The 19217-nt window shown below is 33.4% G+C and overlaps 1 protein-coding gene across 2 annotated transcripts in view; it reads right to left on the bottom strand.

Annotated features, from left to right (window-relative positions):
• The window catches only part of GRIK2 (glutamate ionotropic receptor kainate type subunit 2), a 1061838-nt gene that overhangs the window by 339245 nt on the left and 703376 nt on the right, over positions 1–19217 (bottom strand). For both annotated transcript variants that reach the window (XM_038554811.1, XM_038554812.1), the window contains 2 exons: positions 12702–12755; positions 8844–9017 (listed from right to left, as the gene is read on the bottom strand). In XM_038554811.1, the coding sequence (XP_038410739.1) occupies positions 8844–9017; positions 12702–12755 (228 nt within the window). The remainder of the gene's footprint in view (positions 1–8843; positions 9018–12701; positions 12756–19217) is intronic.

The raw sequence follows: 19217 nt of genomic DNA, 5'->3' as shown, positions 1-19217 counted from the left end.
GGTAATTTTAAAACAAAAAAGAGGAAAACATCTACTGTTGTATACATTTACATAAAAAACTCAGGATTATTATTTATTACATATAAAAATTTCATTGTATACATGTTCTTGATTTATCTGAAATATTTTCTAGCTATCTTAATTTTTAGATACAATTCTGAAATTATGACAAAACACGCTGAAATTTGTTATAAATCATAATAAGAAGGAAAATTTGTTAAAATTGGACAGACATACTGAGTCCAAAATTAACCATATCTACAGTTAAATATGTTACATATTTACACAGAAATATTTTTATAAATAGTCCCTGGATAAAAAAAATCTATCCAGGGACACCTGGGTGGCTCAGCGGTTTAGGGCCTGCCTTTGGCCCAGGGCATGATCCTGGAGTCCCGGGGTCGAGTTCCACAACGGGCTCTCTGCATGCAACCTGCTTCTCCCTCTGCCCGTGTCTCTGCCTCTCTCTCTGTGTGTGTGTGTGTGTGTCTCTCATGAATAAATAAATAAAATTAAAAAAAAAATCTATCCAAATCTTATATATATTTAGTGTCCTGAGGCCACAAATTATAAATGCTAATTATCCTATTAAATAACATTGTCTTTCTAGTAAATAAATAAGTCTATCCCTTACCTTGCACAATAGTATCTATAATTAATATAAATATATTTAAATAATAAACATTATATACTTATTTTTTTAAGATATTATTTATTTATTTGAGAGAGTGAGAGGTAGTGAAAGAGGGCACCATCAGGGAGAAAGGGAGAAGGGGACTCCTCCTGAGGATGGAGCCTGATGGGGCTCGATCCCAGGGTACTGGGATCATGACCTGAGCCAAAGGCAGACACTTAACCAATTAAGCCACCCAGATACCCCTACGTTTTTTTTTTTTTTTAAGATTTTTTTTTAATTATTTATTAATAAGAGACACAGAGAGAGAGAGGCAGAGACACGAGTAGAGGGAGAAGCAGGCTCCATGCAGGGAGCCTGATGCAGGACTCAACCCTGGAACTCCAGGATCATGCCCTGGGCTGAATGAAGGCAGGCACTAAACCTCTGAGCCACCCAGGTGTCCCACCCCTACTTTTATATTATTTGTTTTTACATAAAATTGTATACAAATGTAAGTATTTAAATGGAAACTTATGTTATTATTTATTATTTAAAAACTAGGTGGCAGCCCTGGTAGCTCAGCAGTTTAGTGCTGCCTTCAGCCCAGGGTGTGATCCTGGAGTCTGGGGATCAAGTCCCACATCGGGCTCTCTGCATGGAGCCTGCTTCTCCCTCTGCCTGTGTCTCTGTCTCTGTCTCTCTCTCTCTTTCACTGTGTCTGTCATGAATAAATAAATAAAATCTTAAAAAAAAATAAAAACTAGGGATAAAAAATAATAATAATTTTTTAAATTAAAAAAATAAAAATAAAAAAAAGGGTGCCTGGGTGGCTCAGTCACAAAAGCATATGACTCAATCTCAAGGTTATGAGTTCAAACCCCATGTTGGGTGTAGAGATAATAAATAAGCTTTAAAAAAATTTAAAGATTGAATAAAGGACAAGATATCTTTTATCTGATATTATATTTCGATATTTTAAAAATAAATTCAAAAATTATAAAAATAAAAAATAAAATCCCTAAAATTATGAATAAAATGGAATAATTCAAAAAACATAGTTTTGATAATAATGATCACTCCTTTTCAGTCCATTCCCTATCCAAATACAGAATGTAGCTTGGCTCTATGTATTTTATTCTGAATATAAACAGTCAAAAAACACATCTTGTACATGTTAGAAATAGGTCTAGTCTTTTTATTTTAGGAATAGACACAATGAAGAGAAAGTACTATGGTTTATAGCAACGTGTGATGTTTCTCTTTTTTTTTTTTTTTATTTGTGATGTTTCTTAGCCAGAATTTTTCTGTAGTTCATTATGAATCTATAACTGAATAATATTTCTTGTTATTTATGTGCCTCTATGCTCTTACTGTCTTTTAATTTCAAACACCATATCATGTTCACTTTAAGTATTCTGACTTATCATACATTAAATGTTGCATATTTATAATTGTCAGTTAATTGATATGCAAAATTTTTATTCCACCTTTTCGCTCATCCATCCCAATCCATTTTCTTCTCATCCAGGAGAGTAAACAATATGTCAAACTTGCTGTTAACCGCCTTCTAACCTGAGTGCCTGCTCTAGTAAAAGAATCTATTGCTTCTTTTCATAACTACCTTGTATTCCCTTTATATGGTGCCTGTACTTACTTCCTTTATATCATCTGTGATTGGTTATATCTATTTGTCACCATATAGGTATTAAACATAAAATAAGAAGCTGAGGGAAATTGTGAACAGAAATGTATTAATCCATTACAAGTTTTTATTGCATGATCTTAGATCAATACTTTAAAAATAAATTTTGCTCTTGAGGGTAGAAGGGGTAAAAATGTCTCCTGATTCAACCTTCCTTTTTCCAAGTGAAAAATTTAAAAATTGGCCTAAAAAATAGCATGATTATGAAGGAAATGATTCATTGCAACTGCCATTTTTCATGTAGGGAACAATTACTTAAAATGGAAATTCCAACTCTTTATCAGCTTTAGATAAATGCTTATTATTTAATCTGTCAATGAGTAAAGGCAATTAAATGGAATGTTGTATGTTAATGAAACAATGGAGGTTGTTAGGTCATCTCAATTATTTATGTTCAGATTTAACTTGCAGCCTAGTATATCATGGAAGATTAATTGGTATATAAAGTGAAGGAATATAGTGCCATTCTGTTATTCATGCCACAAACTCCATGTCCTTTTACTATTCATTAAATCAATCATATACAAATGTAATGAGTGTTGTGCTTATGACTTTACAACATACTCAGAAATATCTTATACAAATACTTCTGTCATATTTGATTATAATATAGACTCCTAAATATTTCTTCTGCAGTAAAGACAAGAATAAAACTAGCAGTTATGTTGATAAACATTGTGAAATGTCACACATTTTTCAGCAAAATATTAAGAAATTATGCAAAACTCCTGGAAAATATATGTTTGTCTCTTGCTATCACAAAATAAAATAGAAAACAGGGAGTTTTAACAAAATTGAAGGAAGACTTATGAAACTAAATCAATCGAAGAAACAAAATTGGGAAGAAGTTAACAATTAGTTTGAATATTTTTGTACTATGATGTGAGATATGATCAATAATACACTAGCTTCTAATTTTATCAATTCTTTAAGATCTGTGAAGAAATAGATGTATTATTATCTTCATCGCCAAATCCTGAGTGCCTAGTATCAGGTTCAGAGTACACATGATACATATAATTAAAATTGATCAAAGAAAAAGTAATTAATTCATCCTTTTCTACTTTTTATACCTTTGGTGTCTTAGTGGGATATGAAATAAAGTCAACATTTTCAAAATGCCTCTATTGATTAAAAAGTAGAGAGTTAGTTTGATCCACTGCCTGGCAAAGTCTTATATTCTCTTTTCAACTGAATCGAAGAAAATAGCTCCAGCTAATTAAGAAGACAGCGGCAAAGACAGGCTTGTAGTTCCAGGAGTAAATGAAAGCCTGCCTGGTCATACTTTATTTCACTGTGATTCTATTTCCTAAAGGTAAATCTTTGTACAGTAGCAGAGTGATCACTAATGCCCCCTTAGTACATAAGTTAACTCCCTGTCGTGAATTGGGCATATAAGACATTTATCTTTAATCAAATGGTCTGTTGTTAAAAGAAATCATTTTTCACGAGGACATTGGAACTTAAATACATAAAGACTCATCTCTCTTATACATATTTTCACTTTTTTTGTAAAGAAGAAGAGAAACTACTTTTCTAACTCACTAAACTTTCACTATGTAATCAAAACTGTTTCTAAGCTTTTGACTTTGAAGATATTTTTCTAACAAATATTTGACACTAACCTAATTGCATTTTCCAAATGATTAGATATCTTGACAATAAAGCGTAAGTACATAATTTTTAAAAAGCTCTCTAGAATGCATTTGGGAGAATAAAAGAAAACAGTGATTAGAACACAGATGTAATATAATTAAAATAAATTAACGTGCAAATTTATTCAGTCAGGTGGTCCCTCCTTCATTATGAGCACCCACTTTCCTGGTACCAGGCTACTTAACTAGGTACAGGCCCTTCAAAGATGAGGAAACCTGGACAAGCAGCAGAAGCCAGATCATGGAGCATCTTGCAGGCCTGGCAATTGATAAAATCTTATCTAGTAAATGACAAGGAGTCATGAGCAATATTCACACTAGAAAGAAGGCAGGCATACAGGAGGAATGTTAGGAGTGAGACTTTGTAAGGAGAATATTACAGCAGCCAGAGGAGAGATCATCGGGTCCTTAACTAAGGCATGGGTCTGGAGGTAAAAAGAAGAATGTAGAGAAAGATATTGAGACAGTAGACTTGACAGTGTTTGATGACTGACGGATAGATGTGAAGAGAAGAAGAAAATGGAAATAGCAGCTAGTAAGCTAGTATCCAGAGTTTATATTTCCAAAAGAGTAACCTCCTTATAGAAATCCAAATAACAAAGCCAACCAACACAGTCATTACTGAGTTGTGTTTCAAATTTACATTATCAAGGAATATGTGTAGTATTATATATCAATATAAGAAAAATGGTACCTTTAAGCTATCAGATAAAGTACAGGTCCATTAGTATTAATATAGGTTGGTGTAATAGGGGCACTGGGAAAGATTTCTAGGACATAGCTAGACTATTTAAAATTGATCTTGAGGTTATTTCTACTGGCTTTCCTTCTCTTGAATGAGATTACTGCAAACTCAATACATCAAAAATAAATACAACCATCATCAGCTCTGATGGATTAAAAAAAAAAAAAAAGAAAAAAGAGGAATCCCTGCCCCTTGGTAACTGTGCTCAGAGAAGGCAGATGTCTCGGCAGAAGACTGGGAGCTATGTCATCTGATCATGAAGTAAAGAACAGTGGTACTGTCCACCTAGGGACTTCCATACTCCCAGCAAAGAAACATATATATGTTTATACTCAGCAGACAATGCACAGTAAAGAAAGGGCTTTATAGTAAGGGCTCGTGTCTAAGAAGGAGTCTAGCACACTGACTGGATGGCAGTGTGCAGGCATTGGGGAAAGTGTGAGGAAGGTGACATCATGAGTTAGGAAAAAACTCTATTTGTGAAGGAAGGGGGTTGAGTTTATTTTTTAACTTCCTTCTTGTGCAACTTGGTTTCTTGGTTGGATTTATACCAAATGGAGATAAAAATTTTACTAAGCTAATGCCATTACTATCTTTATTATGATGACCCCAAACCATAGAGGAAACCACAAGTACAGGAGAAATGATCTCGTATTCAATAGCCATTTAGCAAATAAACACTTAACCCGGAACTCAACCAGAAATATTCTATGAATCTAATTCATTGTTTCCTTTTATAGCTCAACATGAAAAAAGAATGTGAAAATCTAAGCATTATGATCTTACATACCAAACAATGACTATGATACTGATAATAATAGGTCTTGCTCCAAGCACTAGGGACATTGCTGATAATTCCATTTCTTTATGGGACCATAGGGTGAAAAAAGAACAAGAGATATATAAACACTGAGATCTCATGAATTGACTGAAGGGAATATTGCCAACACCACAATGCCAGGCTATAATTCTTTTCTTTTCTAATGAGACTCCTCTTAATTTCCTGACTCTATTCATGGTGGAAATAGCCCATTAATTCCTTTTACTAAACATTTTATGACTGGGAGAATGCTTACAATATAGTCTTAAGTGGAAAAGAAAAATAATACTCACGCAAGACATAAATATACCAACATTTTTTTTTAATTTATTTTTTATTGGTGTTCAATACAGATCCTACTTAGGTTTTATAATAATCATGTGCTATTTTATAATTAAGAATTTAATGATTTATAATGAAAACACTTTGCACATATTTTGTCATTATATAATGTTATATAATGAGAAGATTTTGAAAGATATTATCATTTTCAAAAGAGAGTTTTTAAAAAGTAAACAATCTGTATCCATTTTTGAAAATATCCTTAATGGTAAACTTCATGTCTACTTCCAGAACAGTTTGTGTTCCATGCTTTATTTATAAATATAATAAAATAAGTACCTAGTACACATTTTTAGATAAGAATATTATTTAAAAAATGCTCTACAAGTACATTTATCTTCAGCTCACTCATTTTGAAAACGTTCTTATTTTAAAATCTCAAGGTTTCTGGTGAAATCTTTATATTTTTCAGTAACTTAAAATATATATAAATGTAGAGGTAATTATCTCTCATATATAAAAATTTTCATTTTTTTAAAATTCTAATGTGCCATTTAGAAGACATTTCATGACTATAGCAAAGATAAGAGTGTTGGCATGGACTATTCTTCCTAAGATTTCAAAATCTATGTTCTATACACAATGCCCAGAATCTTCAAAATAGGCTAATTTTCTCATTTTTTTTTTATCAATACATTCTTATTCTATCACTCATCCACTCCTACTAACTCACCTGCCAGTTCAGGACAGAATAGAGTAGGAACAGACTCATGGCTAGAAAAAAAAGAACCCAAACCTGTATTCCTCTTAAAAGTCTGGGGTTTTTTGGTTGTTTTTCGTTGTTGTTGCTGCTGTTGTTGTTGTTGTTGTTGTTGTTCTACTTCTGAAGGTTAATTCCCTCTAAGAGCCCCTGCCTCTCTGGACAATAAATTAATAACCTTTCCTTTGTATCCATCTTTCAATAGTTTCTATGAGTTACATAGAAGCTAGTACTTTGTTTCAGGGGATGACATGTAGAGTCATATAGGGAATCAAATAGAAATATAGAGAATACCTAAGTAAAGTTGGATAACTTTTGCGGTTTTGATATATAAAGGAGAACATTAATCTTTGGACATATTAGTAAAAGCTTAGAGTTAAGTGTTAAGTAAAAGGGTTTATATGCTCATGATACCTATTGATTTATTTTTCTTAAAATCATTCAAAAATGGTTTTCACTAACAAACAATAAGATAACCATCCTGAAATTAAAGACTGATAAAGACAGCTAGAAAACATGGAAAAAAGTTCCACAAGTTTGATTCAACATCTTCACACTGAGAATAAAGCATAATATTTGTAAGTTTTTAGGCTGTATTTTATTCTTAATCTGGATATACTTTAGAGAAAACAATATCTTCATTTTATTATATTTATAAATAAAGCATGGAACACAAACTTCTGGAAGTAGACATGAAGTTTACCATTAAAGATGTTTTCAAAAATGGATAGAGATTGTTTACATTTTAAAGTTATTTAGATATTTTCCTCCCCATAATGTTTCTCAAATATATCTTAGGTTAATACCAAAATGCTAGAACTAGCCAATTATCTCTATTTTTATGCAAAAGAGTAAAATTCCCCTCACATTATATCTTTAAAAAAATTAATGTGGGTATAAGACATTTTCAAATTCTAGGAGGTTGTTTTTCTCACTAAAATAAAACAAATGCCTTTTTTTTTTTTCCCTCTTCAGAAGTCTGGTACCATGAGAGCAACTATGATTTCAATCTCTATGAAGACACTCAATTTGTGTGACTAAATCTACTTTTAAGGAAAAAAATAACAGAATTATTCCTTTATTTTGCTACATTAAAAACACACTTTGAACTTCTATTGAAGCAATTAATGGAAAAATATAATTATAATAGAAAAAGCTTTCCACACATCTGGATAGAGAATATTATGTCTACAAAATTTCCATTTAGACTAACACTTAAAAAAAGCAGGCTGTAATGGCCTAGGAGATGTAAATATTGTCAAAGTGCTTAGCTATTTCCTAAAATGTAGCAATAATTTGGTCTATAGAAAACAGATTTAATAAGAATGCATCAGACATTTATAATTTGCTTAAATAGTAAGGCATAAAAATAGTATAGCCTACTTACCCTTACCTTACCCTTACTTACCCTACCCTAACCTTTATCCTTATAAGCCTACCTGGTCTTATAAGGTAGCCAGTACTTCCATTTGGCAATTGAGCACTTGAAATGTGACTAGTCTGAATTAATATGCATGGTGTCAAAGACAACTTTCAAAGATGTAGTGCAAAAAGAAAATGCAAAATATCTGTCATAATTTTTAATTTGTTAATTGTTCAAATAATATTTTAATATAGATAAGTAAAATAAATAGCATTGATTTTTTTTACTTGCTTATGTTTTTTAACAGAGCTATCAGAAAATTTTAAATTATACATGTGTCTTCCATTAGATTTTCATTGGCAGCAGTGGTATAAACAGCTAAACTTATACCAGAATGCACTCTTCTCTTTTGGTTTCTGTATAAATCCAGTTTCTAAGTTTAAACAAGGACTTGAAAATAACAACTGTGATAACTGGTTAGTCTTAAGCCTTAAAGAGTGAGTTACTCAAAGGACATTTTTACATGATGTAGGTCATCCATATGACATTACAAACCAACATGATGAAGAATAATCATGTACCAGTAGTTAAGATCAAAAGGATAACGTCTTATTTTCAGTCTCTAATTTATCCTATATATGGCACTCATTAATCTTAGAGAAATTCCTACATTCTAGTATTCTAACAATAGTTGTAATGTCCTTTGAGATTGTACTTGTATAAAAGTACAAATTTGCCATATAGTTAATTTAGAAAATCGTTAATAGAATTATTTTCAATAGCAGTCCTGATACCATGCCTTTAATGTCAAACAATTAAACTCAAGTATCCAGAAGATTTAATAATTTATGTGAAATTACTTAGAAACACACAAACTAATCTTTAAGTGGGAATTCATACCGTCATAAATCCATCCAGCAAACCTGAATCGGGTTTCGGAGGTGCTTGCAACCGTTCCATCGACCACTTTTCAATGATGGAGGATACTTGAGTATTCTCTGTATTTAATATTCTGAACCCTGTCATATTAACACCACTGTATCGGTAGGGCTCTACATCAAGAGCAAAGAGATCCTGAAAGACAAATTTCTTGGTGTTATTATCAACAGAGTAAATTCAGAGATATGTATAATTAAAATAGTCAATTATTCTTACTTCTCTTAGAAGCATTAACATTATTGTTTTTCAAGTGATGTTACACATCACAAGTCACCAAGATTCAAATAGACTATTTTCATGCTTTGCCAATGCAAATATATATATTCTAGATAAGTATGCATGTATATATCATATTTTAATTCCACCAATGGAACAGCAGGCTATTCTGTAATCTACATTTAAGATTTACATTAGCTTTCTTCTCCATATTAAAGATTGCTCGCCCTTAAATTTTATGCATGCACTAACTTTTTTTTTTTTTTTTTTTTTTATAACTGACTAGGTATTTCTTCTATGCCCTGCTTCCTTGACTGGTTACTGCCACTTTTCATTTTGTCTTTTTTTATTTTTATTTTTTTAAGAAACAGTTCTTGAAATGTGGATTGTAACTAATGAAAATTATATTAAAGATAAGGACAACAAAATTGGCCTTTTTGATTATGGAACCCCCGCAGTGCCTTTGTTTTACACCTTATCCAACAAGTTCACCATAGGAGCCCTTTAGATTTTGGTTGTTGGTCCCAGGCTGTAGTGAATGCTCTGGCTTTGCCTTTTGGTTCCCAGGAGAGAGGAGGCCAAAGCATCCAGAAGAGTTGGATGTCACCATGAAAACATGCAGTGTGTGGGACACCTGCCTTCTTTCAAGTTGGCATTAACTAATCGTTAGATCTAATAGACAATATTGGGATTCAGAGCAACAGTAATGCCATCAGTCTTATATGCAGCAAGTCTTGGATTTATACAGCTACATGGGCAGCAAAATAGAAATAAAATTCAATGGAGAGCAGATGATATTGGGCTGAACTGTGCTCTATGCTGTGAAAAATATAAAGGATTTTTAGTTGTTTTTTTTTTTCAACATTTGCAATCTAGCCAAGGAGACACACACACACAAACACACACACACACACAAAGGGGCAAAAAGAGTAGAAGTGATAAGTCCAAGGAGTCAGAAACAAGACAGATAACTTTGAATGTTTGTAGTCAAGAAAAACTTCATAGAATAATGGTATCAACACTGCCATTAAATAATGGCCAGGCTTTTGATAGGCAAAAGGATGTCATTCAAAGCGTCATTAAGGCACAAAAATTAGAAAACATAAAACCTATTCAGGAGACTGATCTAGATCAGTTTTGCTATAAAAGAGAATTGATGAAGGAGAACAGGAACAAAAGAAATTAGGAAAGTCAGGTTAAAATCAAACTAAAAAAAGACCTTGAATTATAGGCTGATGAGTTCTATATGTCCTAAACTACTTTTTCTTTTTTTTAATTTCCTTTTTTCTTATTAAGAGATACTTTTTTTGGTAAAGATTTTATTTATTTATTTATTTATTTATTTATTTATTTATTTATTTATTTATTTATTTTATTCATAAGAGACACAGAGAGGCAGAGACACAGGCAGAGGGAGAAGCAGGCTCCATACAGGGAGCCTGACGTGGGACTCGATCCCAGGATCTCAGGATCACGCACTGGGCTGAAAGTGGTGCTAAACTGCCGAGCCTCCTGGGCTGCCCTAAGAGATCCTTTTGATTTCTCTAAAATCTTATGATTATGGTAGAACCGAGTTGTAACTACACTGAAATATAATTAGCTGATGAGTAGTGATATGCTCTCTTCTAGTGTATCACTAAGTTTCATACAGGCTGCAAAAAGTCACTTGGTGGGAAGTAATATCTCTATTAGAGTGAACCATAGGATTTACCAATAAAATGTAAACTATTGTGTGAAGATTCTCTATTAGAGGAGAGCTGTTATTACAGGAAGCTATTGCTGTACATTATAGTACTTTATAGTAGTACATTATAGTAACTTGATCTAGTAGCTTTGAGACCTCTAAAACCAAGTAGACCAATCAGAAGACTTTGGGTTAACTGAAAACATTGGTTGGACTGGGCATTGGTCATTGTAGGAGTGGAGATGCATGCTAGAGACAGTATGGAGGAAAAAAAATAGTCAAATTTTGGTGGTGATGTAGGCGTCAGACAAAGGAAATCAGAAGAGGGGTCAATTTAGAGAACATTAAGATTTAAATAAATATCTTAATGTAACACCAGTTAGACTTGTTCTATAATGCAGCAATATATAACAACTCAGAAATCTTACAAAGGAACTTTGAGATTTCATTTCAACAAAGGTAATAACTGAAGCTCTAAATACCTATCAGTCCTGAAGAAAATAACCAAAGAGGAAGAAGAAAAATAGAATGAAGACTCAAACTTGGATGCTCTTATATATTGGGCAACAGGCAGGAAAGGGGAATAGAATATGCCTATGCAAATATGCCACCTTAGCATGTGGATTACTTTGATCTGAAGGCAATCAAGACCCACCAGTGGGGGGGGGGGGCAACCAAGTCTAACCCCTGTAGACTGAGGAAAAACTTTTATTTCTGCCTTAACTAAAATAATTTATATAGAGGGCCTGTACCCGAAAAGGAGCTATTACTAGAAATAACTTTTTTTTTTTTTTTATCTGAAAGATCTTTCAGCATGGCAGGGCAAACTTCTAATTACCAAATATCTGTTCTTCTTATCGGTCTGTGAATTACCTTCCTCCCCTTTAAGCCCCAGGCCCTCATCCCATTCCTTAGCTCAATTATCTGACCTGACCTTGAGTCTCATATCTTTGGGGCTCCTTACACATGAAATTAAATTTGTTTTTTTCTCCCGTTAATCTGTTTTATGTCAATTTAATTATTAGACCAGCCAAAGAACCTAGAAGGGAAGAAGGACAAAATTTCTGCCCCTACAGCAGGAAAGAATTAGTGACAGAAACAGACAGTCGTTTCACAGAAGAGGGAAAATCAGGATAAAATATTAGTAAAGAAATAGAACCAAGAGTTAGTAGGTTTGACAGAAGGGTAAGGTCATATTTTCATGCATACTTAAGAAAAAAATGTGTGGTGATTATGTAAAGACAAAAGATAAAGGTAACATTCAATTTGCTAATTGCAAATTAAATAATACTTTAAAAATCCAACTAAACATAGGCAAAAGCAGAACAGAATATTTAATCTACTAAAAGAACAGATTCAATAAATCTGTTTTTTAAAGTAAATAGAACCAAGATAACAACATAAAAAATTATGCTTTTCTAAAACACTGATTTCTCAGCAAACCAATATGACTATTTATTATGTTCTGAAAGTTCTCTAAAGCAATATATAAATAAGATATAATATTTTGGGTTTTTAAAAAATATTTTTTATCTATTTATTCATGAGAGTCACAGAGAGAGGCAGAGACATAGTCCAAGAGAGAAGCAGGCTCCATGCAGGGAGCCGAATGTGGGACTCAATCCCGGGACTCCAGGATCCCGTCATAGGCCGAAGGCAAACACTCAACTGCTGAGCCACCCAGGCGTCCCACAGATACAATATTATGAATTGACATCGGAGATAATATTATTTCAAAATCATCAGCTTCCCACCAAATATTATTCTCTATAAGAATTAATTCTTCCTGAGTTTTATAAAAATAAAATAAATGATAACTACAAAAGTACCAGTCATTCTCACTCAAAAGCCCATTCGTCATCCTGAAAAGACTTAATAATAAAATTTAGAGCATTACCTTTATGCTTTAAGTTACTTACCAGAGTCGTAAAGATATAATGATAGTACTCTGTCATCATTCCCATAGCTAATGCCTAAGAAGCAAAAAATAAATATATATGTATGTTAATATTTAAGACACACATCATATGAAATATGTCAATAAGAAAACAAAATAGTAGGATGTTATGAAGAATCTGGGTATAATATTCAGGTTATATTAAAACGGTGTCAAACTAAATCTTTTCTCCATAGTTAAAGAAGATTAGCAGTTACTGAAGGGTTTCTGAACCAATTCTCTTGATACAAAAGCAATTAGTTGAAAGTTTGCAATTGTAAAGCTTATTGCTTTACATAGTAAAGGAGGCATTAAATTTGAGGCAAACCTGAAATTAGCACATCTTAGTTCATTATATTTGTAATGTCTCCACTACAAATACTCTAATGAGGAACACCATTCTATTTTGATGAACACTATTACTCCATTAGAAAAAAAAAATGCAAAAAAAGAAAAGAAAAGAAAAGAAAATGCTGCAAAGTGCAATGCCAGTAGGAATTTTTTTTAGCACTTTAGAGACTTTCCTTAGCATTGATGAAGCAACTGTAAATCACCACTGTTATTTGAAAAGTACAAAAAAAAAAAAAAAAGAAAGAAAAGTACAGATAAAGAAATGTTCTTTACTTTTACTAATAGACCAGTTGCAAATTACTATTTTATTTCATACTTATACAGTCCTTGTCAATTTTAGACTATCAATCTTAAAATAAGGATTTTTGGATTAGAACTTCCAGTCACAAGACTCTCAATTTCTCCTCTGAAAATGAGAACACTTTTGAAATAGCTGTTTATCAATGAATAGTAGTTGGTGATGATAATTGAAAAATGATGCATTTTTGAGCTGAATGAAGAGCTCTTAGTAGGAAACAAGTATTCTCAGGTGCATCTAATGCTCTTCCATAAAATACTAACTACACAAATTCATTTGCCAAATAGCTGCCCCAGCTATATACCCTATGTAGTCTACGCTCACAGGTAGGTATTAACCAATTAACTAAAATAAAGTTTTTATATCTAGAAGTGAGCTGTTAAGAAAGAATAGATATTTGTGAACATTTTTGGAACATATCAAATATACTTATTTAATAGGGAGAAACATTTGTTAATGAAAGACAGCATCAGAGAATTAAGCAGAGGAAAGGAATTAATTGTGATATTATGATTTATAATAAGAATACTAATTTGGTCTTCATTGATGACCCTTTTCACACACACACACAGACGCACACACACACAGTGGGATTGTGTGCACAACACTTAGGAACAAATTATCAAATAACATTTCCTGAATGGACAAAGAGTGTATGAGCCAATGAGGCTCTGATGAAGCCTGAATCTTAATCAAAATAAGAGAAAATTTATCTTATTAGATAAGGGTACATAAGATTATCTTTGTAGAAAGTATTCATTGTTCTGATGGATATGTACCAAAGGTTTCTCAGCTCCAGAGCTGTGCAATGACAGCTCAGCATTATTCAATAGTTTTTATTTTATCAAATAAACAGGTAGAGAAATATAAAGACAATTGAAAGAAATAGTGATTCGGATGTATAACTATAAATAGCATATAATGCCTAAAATGTGTTAAGTAATATTCTAAGCACACTGCACATTTTACTCTAATTTAGGCCTTGTAGAGGCTGAAGGCAAGCTGACCCAAGATGGGTCACTTTGGCATGAATGTTATTCTGAGCTGAAGGCAACTGTGTGGGGTCAAGAGAAACTTTGGCTCCTCTCTTAACACATAAAAAAAACCTAAATTGGGGATCCTTCTCAGAATAAGGATTATTAGGAGAGATAAATTTTATCAGAGTGATCCATCAGTATGGCAGGACAAACATCTAATTACCAAACATCTGTTCTCCTTATTGCCTTGGGAAGTACATTCCTTTCCTCTGAAGTGCCCCTTCTCCTTAGTTCAGCATGACGAATAGAACCCATTTTGGCCAACTGACTGTCTTTGGAATTTCCATGTCTGTGTCGATTCCCTACATGTATGCTATTAAATTTGCTTTTCTCCTGTTAATCTCTCTCATGTCAATTTTATTCTTCAGTCCAGATAGAAGGACCCTTAAAGGGGAAGGAATTCTTGCTTCCTGGGAGCCTCATTAAAAATCTTATGAGGTAGATCTTCTTATCAAACTTATTTTAGGAAAGTAGGGAAGTAGGAAAGTAGGACAGAATAAGAATGAATAAATTGGCCAACAAATTGAGATAGTAAGTAAACATGAAATCTCGTTTTCTAACTCTTGAAGTTTGGATATAGGATATAATATGCTACTTTATATTGGAATGCCTGGGTGGCTCAGCAGTTGAATGTCTGCCTTTGGCTCAGGTCATGATCCTGGGGTCCTGAGATTGAGTCCCGCATCGGGCTCCCCTCAAGGAGTCTGCTTCTCTCCCTCTGCCTATGTCTCTGCCTCTCTCTCTGTGCCTCTCATGAATTAATGAATAAAATCTTTAAAAAAAACTATGCCACTTCATAAAATGGTATATTTTATATTCCCAAAGGCATTGATCCATTGTAGGATATTATAATCTCTCTCTCTCTTTCTCTTTCTCTCTCTCTCTCTATATATATATATTTTTTTTTTCCTGTCTGATTTTTTCCTTGATAGTTTGAAAACCTCAAAGAGCTCAAGCCAGTATTGAAAATTGTGTTCTGGAGATAGCGATGGAAGGCATTAAGGAGATGGTGGTAGGGACAACAGTTTGCTCCTGACATGGGTATTTTGTACTAGCCACAGGCTTCTTCTTCACCACCTTGAGAAGAAATCTGTAGAGGATAACTGAGGACTGTTTATGCCTTTTCTGACCTTCCTTCAGTCTTTGATCCTGAAAACAAGAATCTTTTATGTGATGGGCACTGAGGAGGGCACTTGATGGGATGAGCACTGAGTTTTATACTGCATGTTGACAAACTGAATTTAAGTAAAAAAATTAAATTAAATTAAATTAAATTAAATTAAATTAAAAAGGTTAAAAAAAGAATCAGTTATGTACTATAATGTGTAACCTAAATAGAAAAGGGTAGTTATTTTTGATTGAGTACCTACACCATAAACATTAACAAAAATGGACAATAGGGATACTCTCTTGAAAGATAAATTAATAATTTCCAGTAGGATTTAAAAAAAAAGAACTTTGTAGAGTTTAGACAGCAGGCTTCAGCAATGGAAACTTGATTAAGGCAAAGGGACCTAGCTGAATACAGATAGGCCCACCTCAATATATCCATAGGCCTCAACTAGCCAATGGAATACTTAGGACTAGGCAAGTTACCAAAAAAGGGAAAATTTCATACATGGCAGTACCTTCTCACTTTCCCTATTATTATTATTTTTTAAGACTTTATTTGGGATCCCTGGGTGGCGCAGCGGTTTGGCGCCTGCCTTTGGCCCAGGGCACGATCCTGGAGACCCGGGATCAAATCCCACGTCGGGCTCCTGGTGCATGGAGCCTGCTTCTCCCTCTGCCTGTGTCTCTGCCTCTCTCTCTCTCTCTGTGTGACTATCATAAATAAATAAAAATTAAAAAAAAAAAGACTTTATTTATTTATTCATGAGAGGCACACAGAAAGAGGCAGAGACATAGAGGGAGAAGCAGGATCCCTGCAGGGATCCCGATGAGGAACTGGATCCCAGGATCCTGGGATCAGGTCCTGAGCCAGACAGACACTCAACCACTGAGCCACCCAGGTGTCCCACCTTCCCTCTTTAAAAACAGCTCCCACCCATTGCCTCCTGGCAGATAGCTTCTCCTTTGCTGTCCTGCCCATCACTCCCTTGTGGTATAGTCAATAAACTTCTACCTCCTTTGTTCTAGCTTAAGTGAATTATATTCACTGCCATCACCTGCACCCACCACCCCTACCCCATGCCCCACTGGCTTCCAGTCAACCATTACCCCACATTTGGGGTCCCCATCCAATCTGGAAACATTTAGACACCACAAACTTTTTCTGGATGTTTTTTAAAATTATAATATTTATGCCTTGCTACTGTTTTTAAACGAACTGTATACACACTTCAAACCACATTAATAATGATAAAATTAATATCTTCTTATGTATAAATAATATGAGAGTATCCACAGTAGAAAAACTGGATGTACAATAGAAAAATTAGGTTGTACTATGTTATCCCTCCTGGAAAGAAATACTACAGATTCATTTTTCCCAAAATCAAAATATCATTAGAAATTCCCAACATTCAACTAGTGTAGTGTTAACAATGCCATATGACAAATTAACATATTTAGGCATAGTCATAGTTTGGAATCAGTTTATCCTTCGGGTTATATCCAGAAATTACATTGCTCAAAGTTAACAATTAAAGAGGTGGACTTTATATGATATTTCTTAAAATTTAATAATTTTCTTCTTGCTGCTGTGGGAATTTATTTGCATCTGATTTTGCATTTTTCCAATCTAAAAATTTTATTTTCACACTCTCTAATCTAGACTTTCAAAGCCTTAATTAATACTTTTTCTCTGTGTTAGAATGACCTTGTGAGGTTTAATTGCAGATCATCTTGACCCTGCCATAGGGGATTCTCTTTGACAAATTTGGGTGGAGGTGGAATCTTTTGTTATTAAGTCATGTATACCAATTAGTGCACCCAAATAGCCAGCCCCAAGCTTCAGTTACTTTTAGAGCGTTCAGGGAAAAAAACTTCAAATTCTCTTTTGCTCAATATTTAGGAAAAACTCATTTAGTTTAAATAAATAAAACAATGAAACAAATACGGCTAACCTGATAAACGTATTCCTGGATACTTCTAATACTTGTTCTTAGGTTAAGCCAGACAAGCTGAAAGCCCATCAATGCCTGCTCTAACTCTTATACCATTTCTTTGGACTTCTATCATTAACCAAAGTTGAGAAATCTCAGAAAAATTTCATACACCTTAAAAGCAAGTCCTGTTAAATGTATTGCATTTGTAAGAAGTAATCTATTTACTTTCTTCTTGAATTAGTTTCTAGAATAACCGAGATCCAAATGCTCTCTTGAACTAGGTAAGTTAAAAAACAAACACCATATATGTGGTTTGTCAGTGTTATAGAAACTAAAAACATGCATTCTGTGTAATAATGTTATGCTGAATTAATCTTAACTCCCATATTATCATCTTACCTTTGCTCTGATTTTTCATCTACTAATCTTGCTAAAATTATTAACTTCTTCTGCTGTATATATTTTAACTTTTAAAAGATTATTTATTTATTTATTTGAGAAAGTACATGTACTAGAAGCGGAAGGGACAGAAGGAAAGGGAGAAGCAGGTTCCGCATTGAACAGGGAGCCCTAAGCCCTGGGCTCCATCCCAGGATTCAGGGATCATGACCTGATCTGAAGGCAGACTCTTAACTGACTGAGCCACCTAGGTGCTCTGTATACATTTTAGATATTATCTTAATTATGTTTTCATTTTGCAAACAGAGCAGGTTACATATAAGAAAACAATTATAAAATAATGGATATACTAAATAAAAGGCAGAATGGCAATTCTACTATTAAAGTTGATGGATACTATCACCTTTCAAATAGCAAAATAAGTCAGTTACTCTAGAGACAAGACAATCATTTACATACTTGCTGAAATCATAGAGAAAACCTACCAAAGCTCTGTCACTGACAAATTGTCCAGTGCTACTCACTCTGGGCATAAAGGAAAACTCTCCTTTCCAAGTCTGTCTATTCTAAAAGTAATCAAGAATTGGTTTTGGTATATATGAGAAATAAATCCCTGCTCTAAATTTCATTGCTTACTTTATTACATCACTTTATTCACTACCAAAAAACCCTCAAAAACAAACAAAAAAAAGACATCCAAATTTCATATGCTTTACTACTCAAATATAACACTAGAGCAATTTTCCAAATCCAATTAAAGATTTTACTGTAGTGAAACCAACATTCATATTGGAAGATTGGACAAACATCTGCTTAATAAACTAACCATGTTATAACAGGCATTTACTGTTGATAGTTATATTTTATGGGATATAATTTGACATCTGAATCTGCATAATTCTACAGTAGAGATATTTTATCTCTTAGAGGTTCGAGGACAGTTTACTAATTCCAAACCACTGTGATATCAGCCAGTATGTGTTGTTTTGCAGTGTTGCTGCTAAATCGGAATAGTGAGGAAGTAACATTAAAAGTTTTTACTGCCATGACATTTCATTTGATTGATTTACTATTATTTTTGAGTCAGGCAATGCTTTATTCTGGAATGAATACTTAACATCACTAGAAGAAATATGAATCCCTCTACTATTTTTGCTGCTGGGCATTGATCAATTTACCCAATCTTTCTAAGACTTAGTTTCTTCATCTGTGAGGTGGAAATAGTTTTTACTTCATGGGGTCACAGTGATGATTAAATAAGATCAAATGTGTAAGGCATCTCCTAGAAGATGCCAGCTAAAGAGCAAATCTTTTTTCTCTTTTTTTAATGGTTAAGGGTCAGACTCTTGATTTTTGGTCAGATC

The sequence above is a fragment of the Canis lupus genome, chromosome 12 (assembly GCF_011100685.1).
Source record: "Canis lupus familiaris isolate Mischka breed German Shepherd chromosome 12, alternate assembly UU_Cfam_GSD_1.0, whole genome shotgun sequence".
In the NCBI taxonomy this organism is placed as follows: domain Eukaryota; kingdom Metazoa; phylum Chordata; class Mammalia; order Carnivora; family Canidae; genus Canis; species Canis lupus.
Note: the sequence above shows the minus strand (reverse complement) of the source record. Positions and strands in the feature narration are given on the sequence as shown.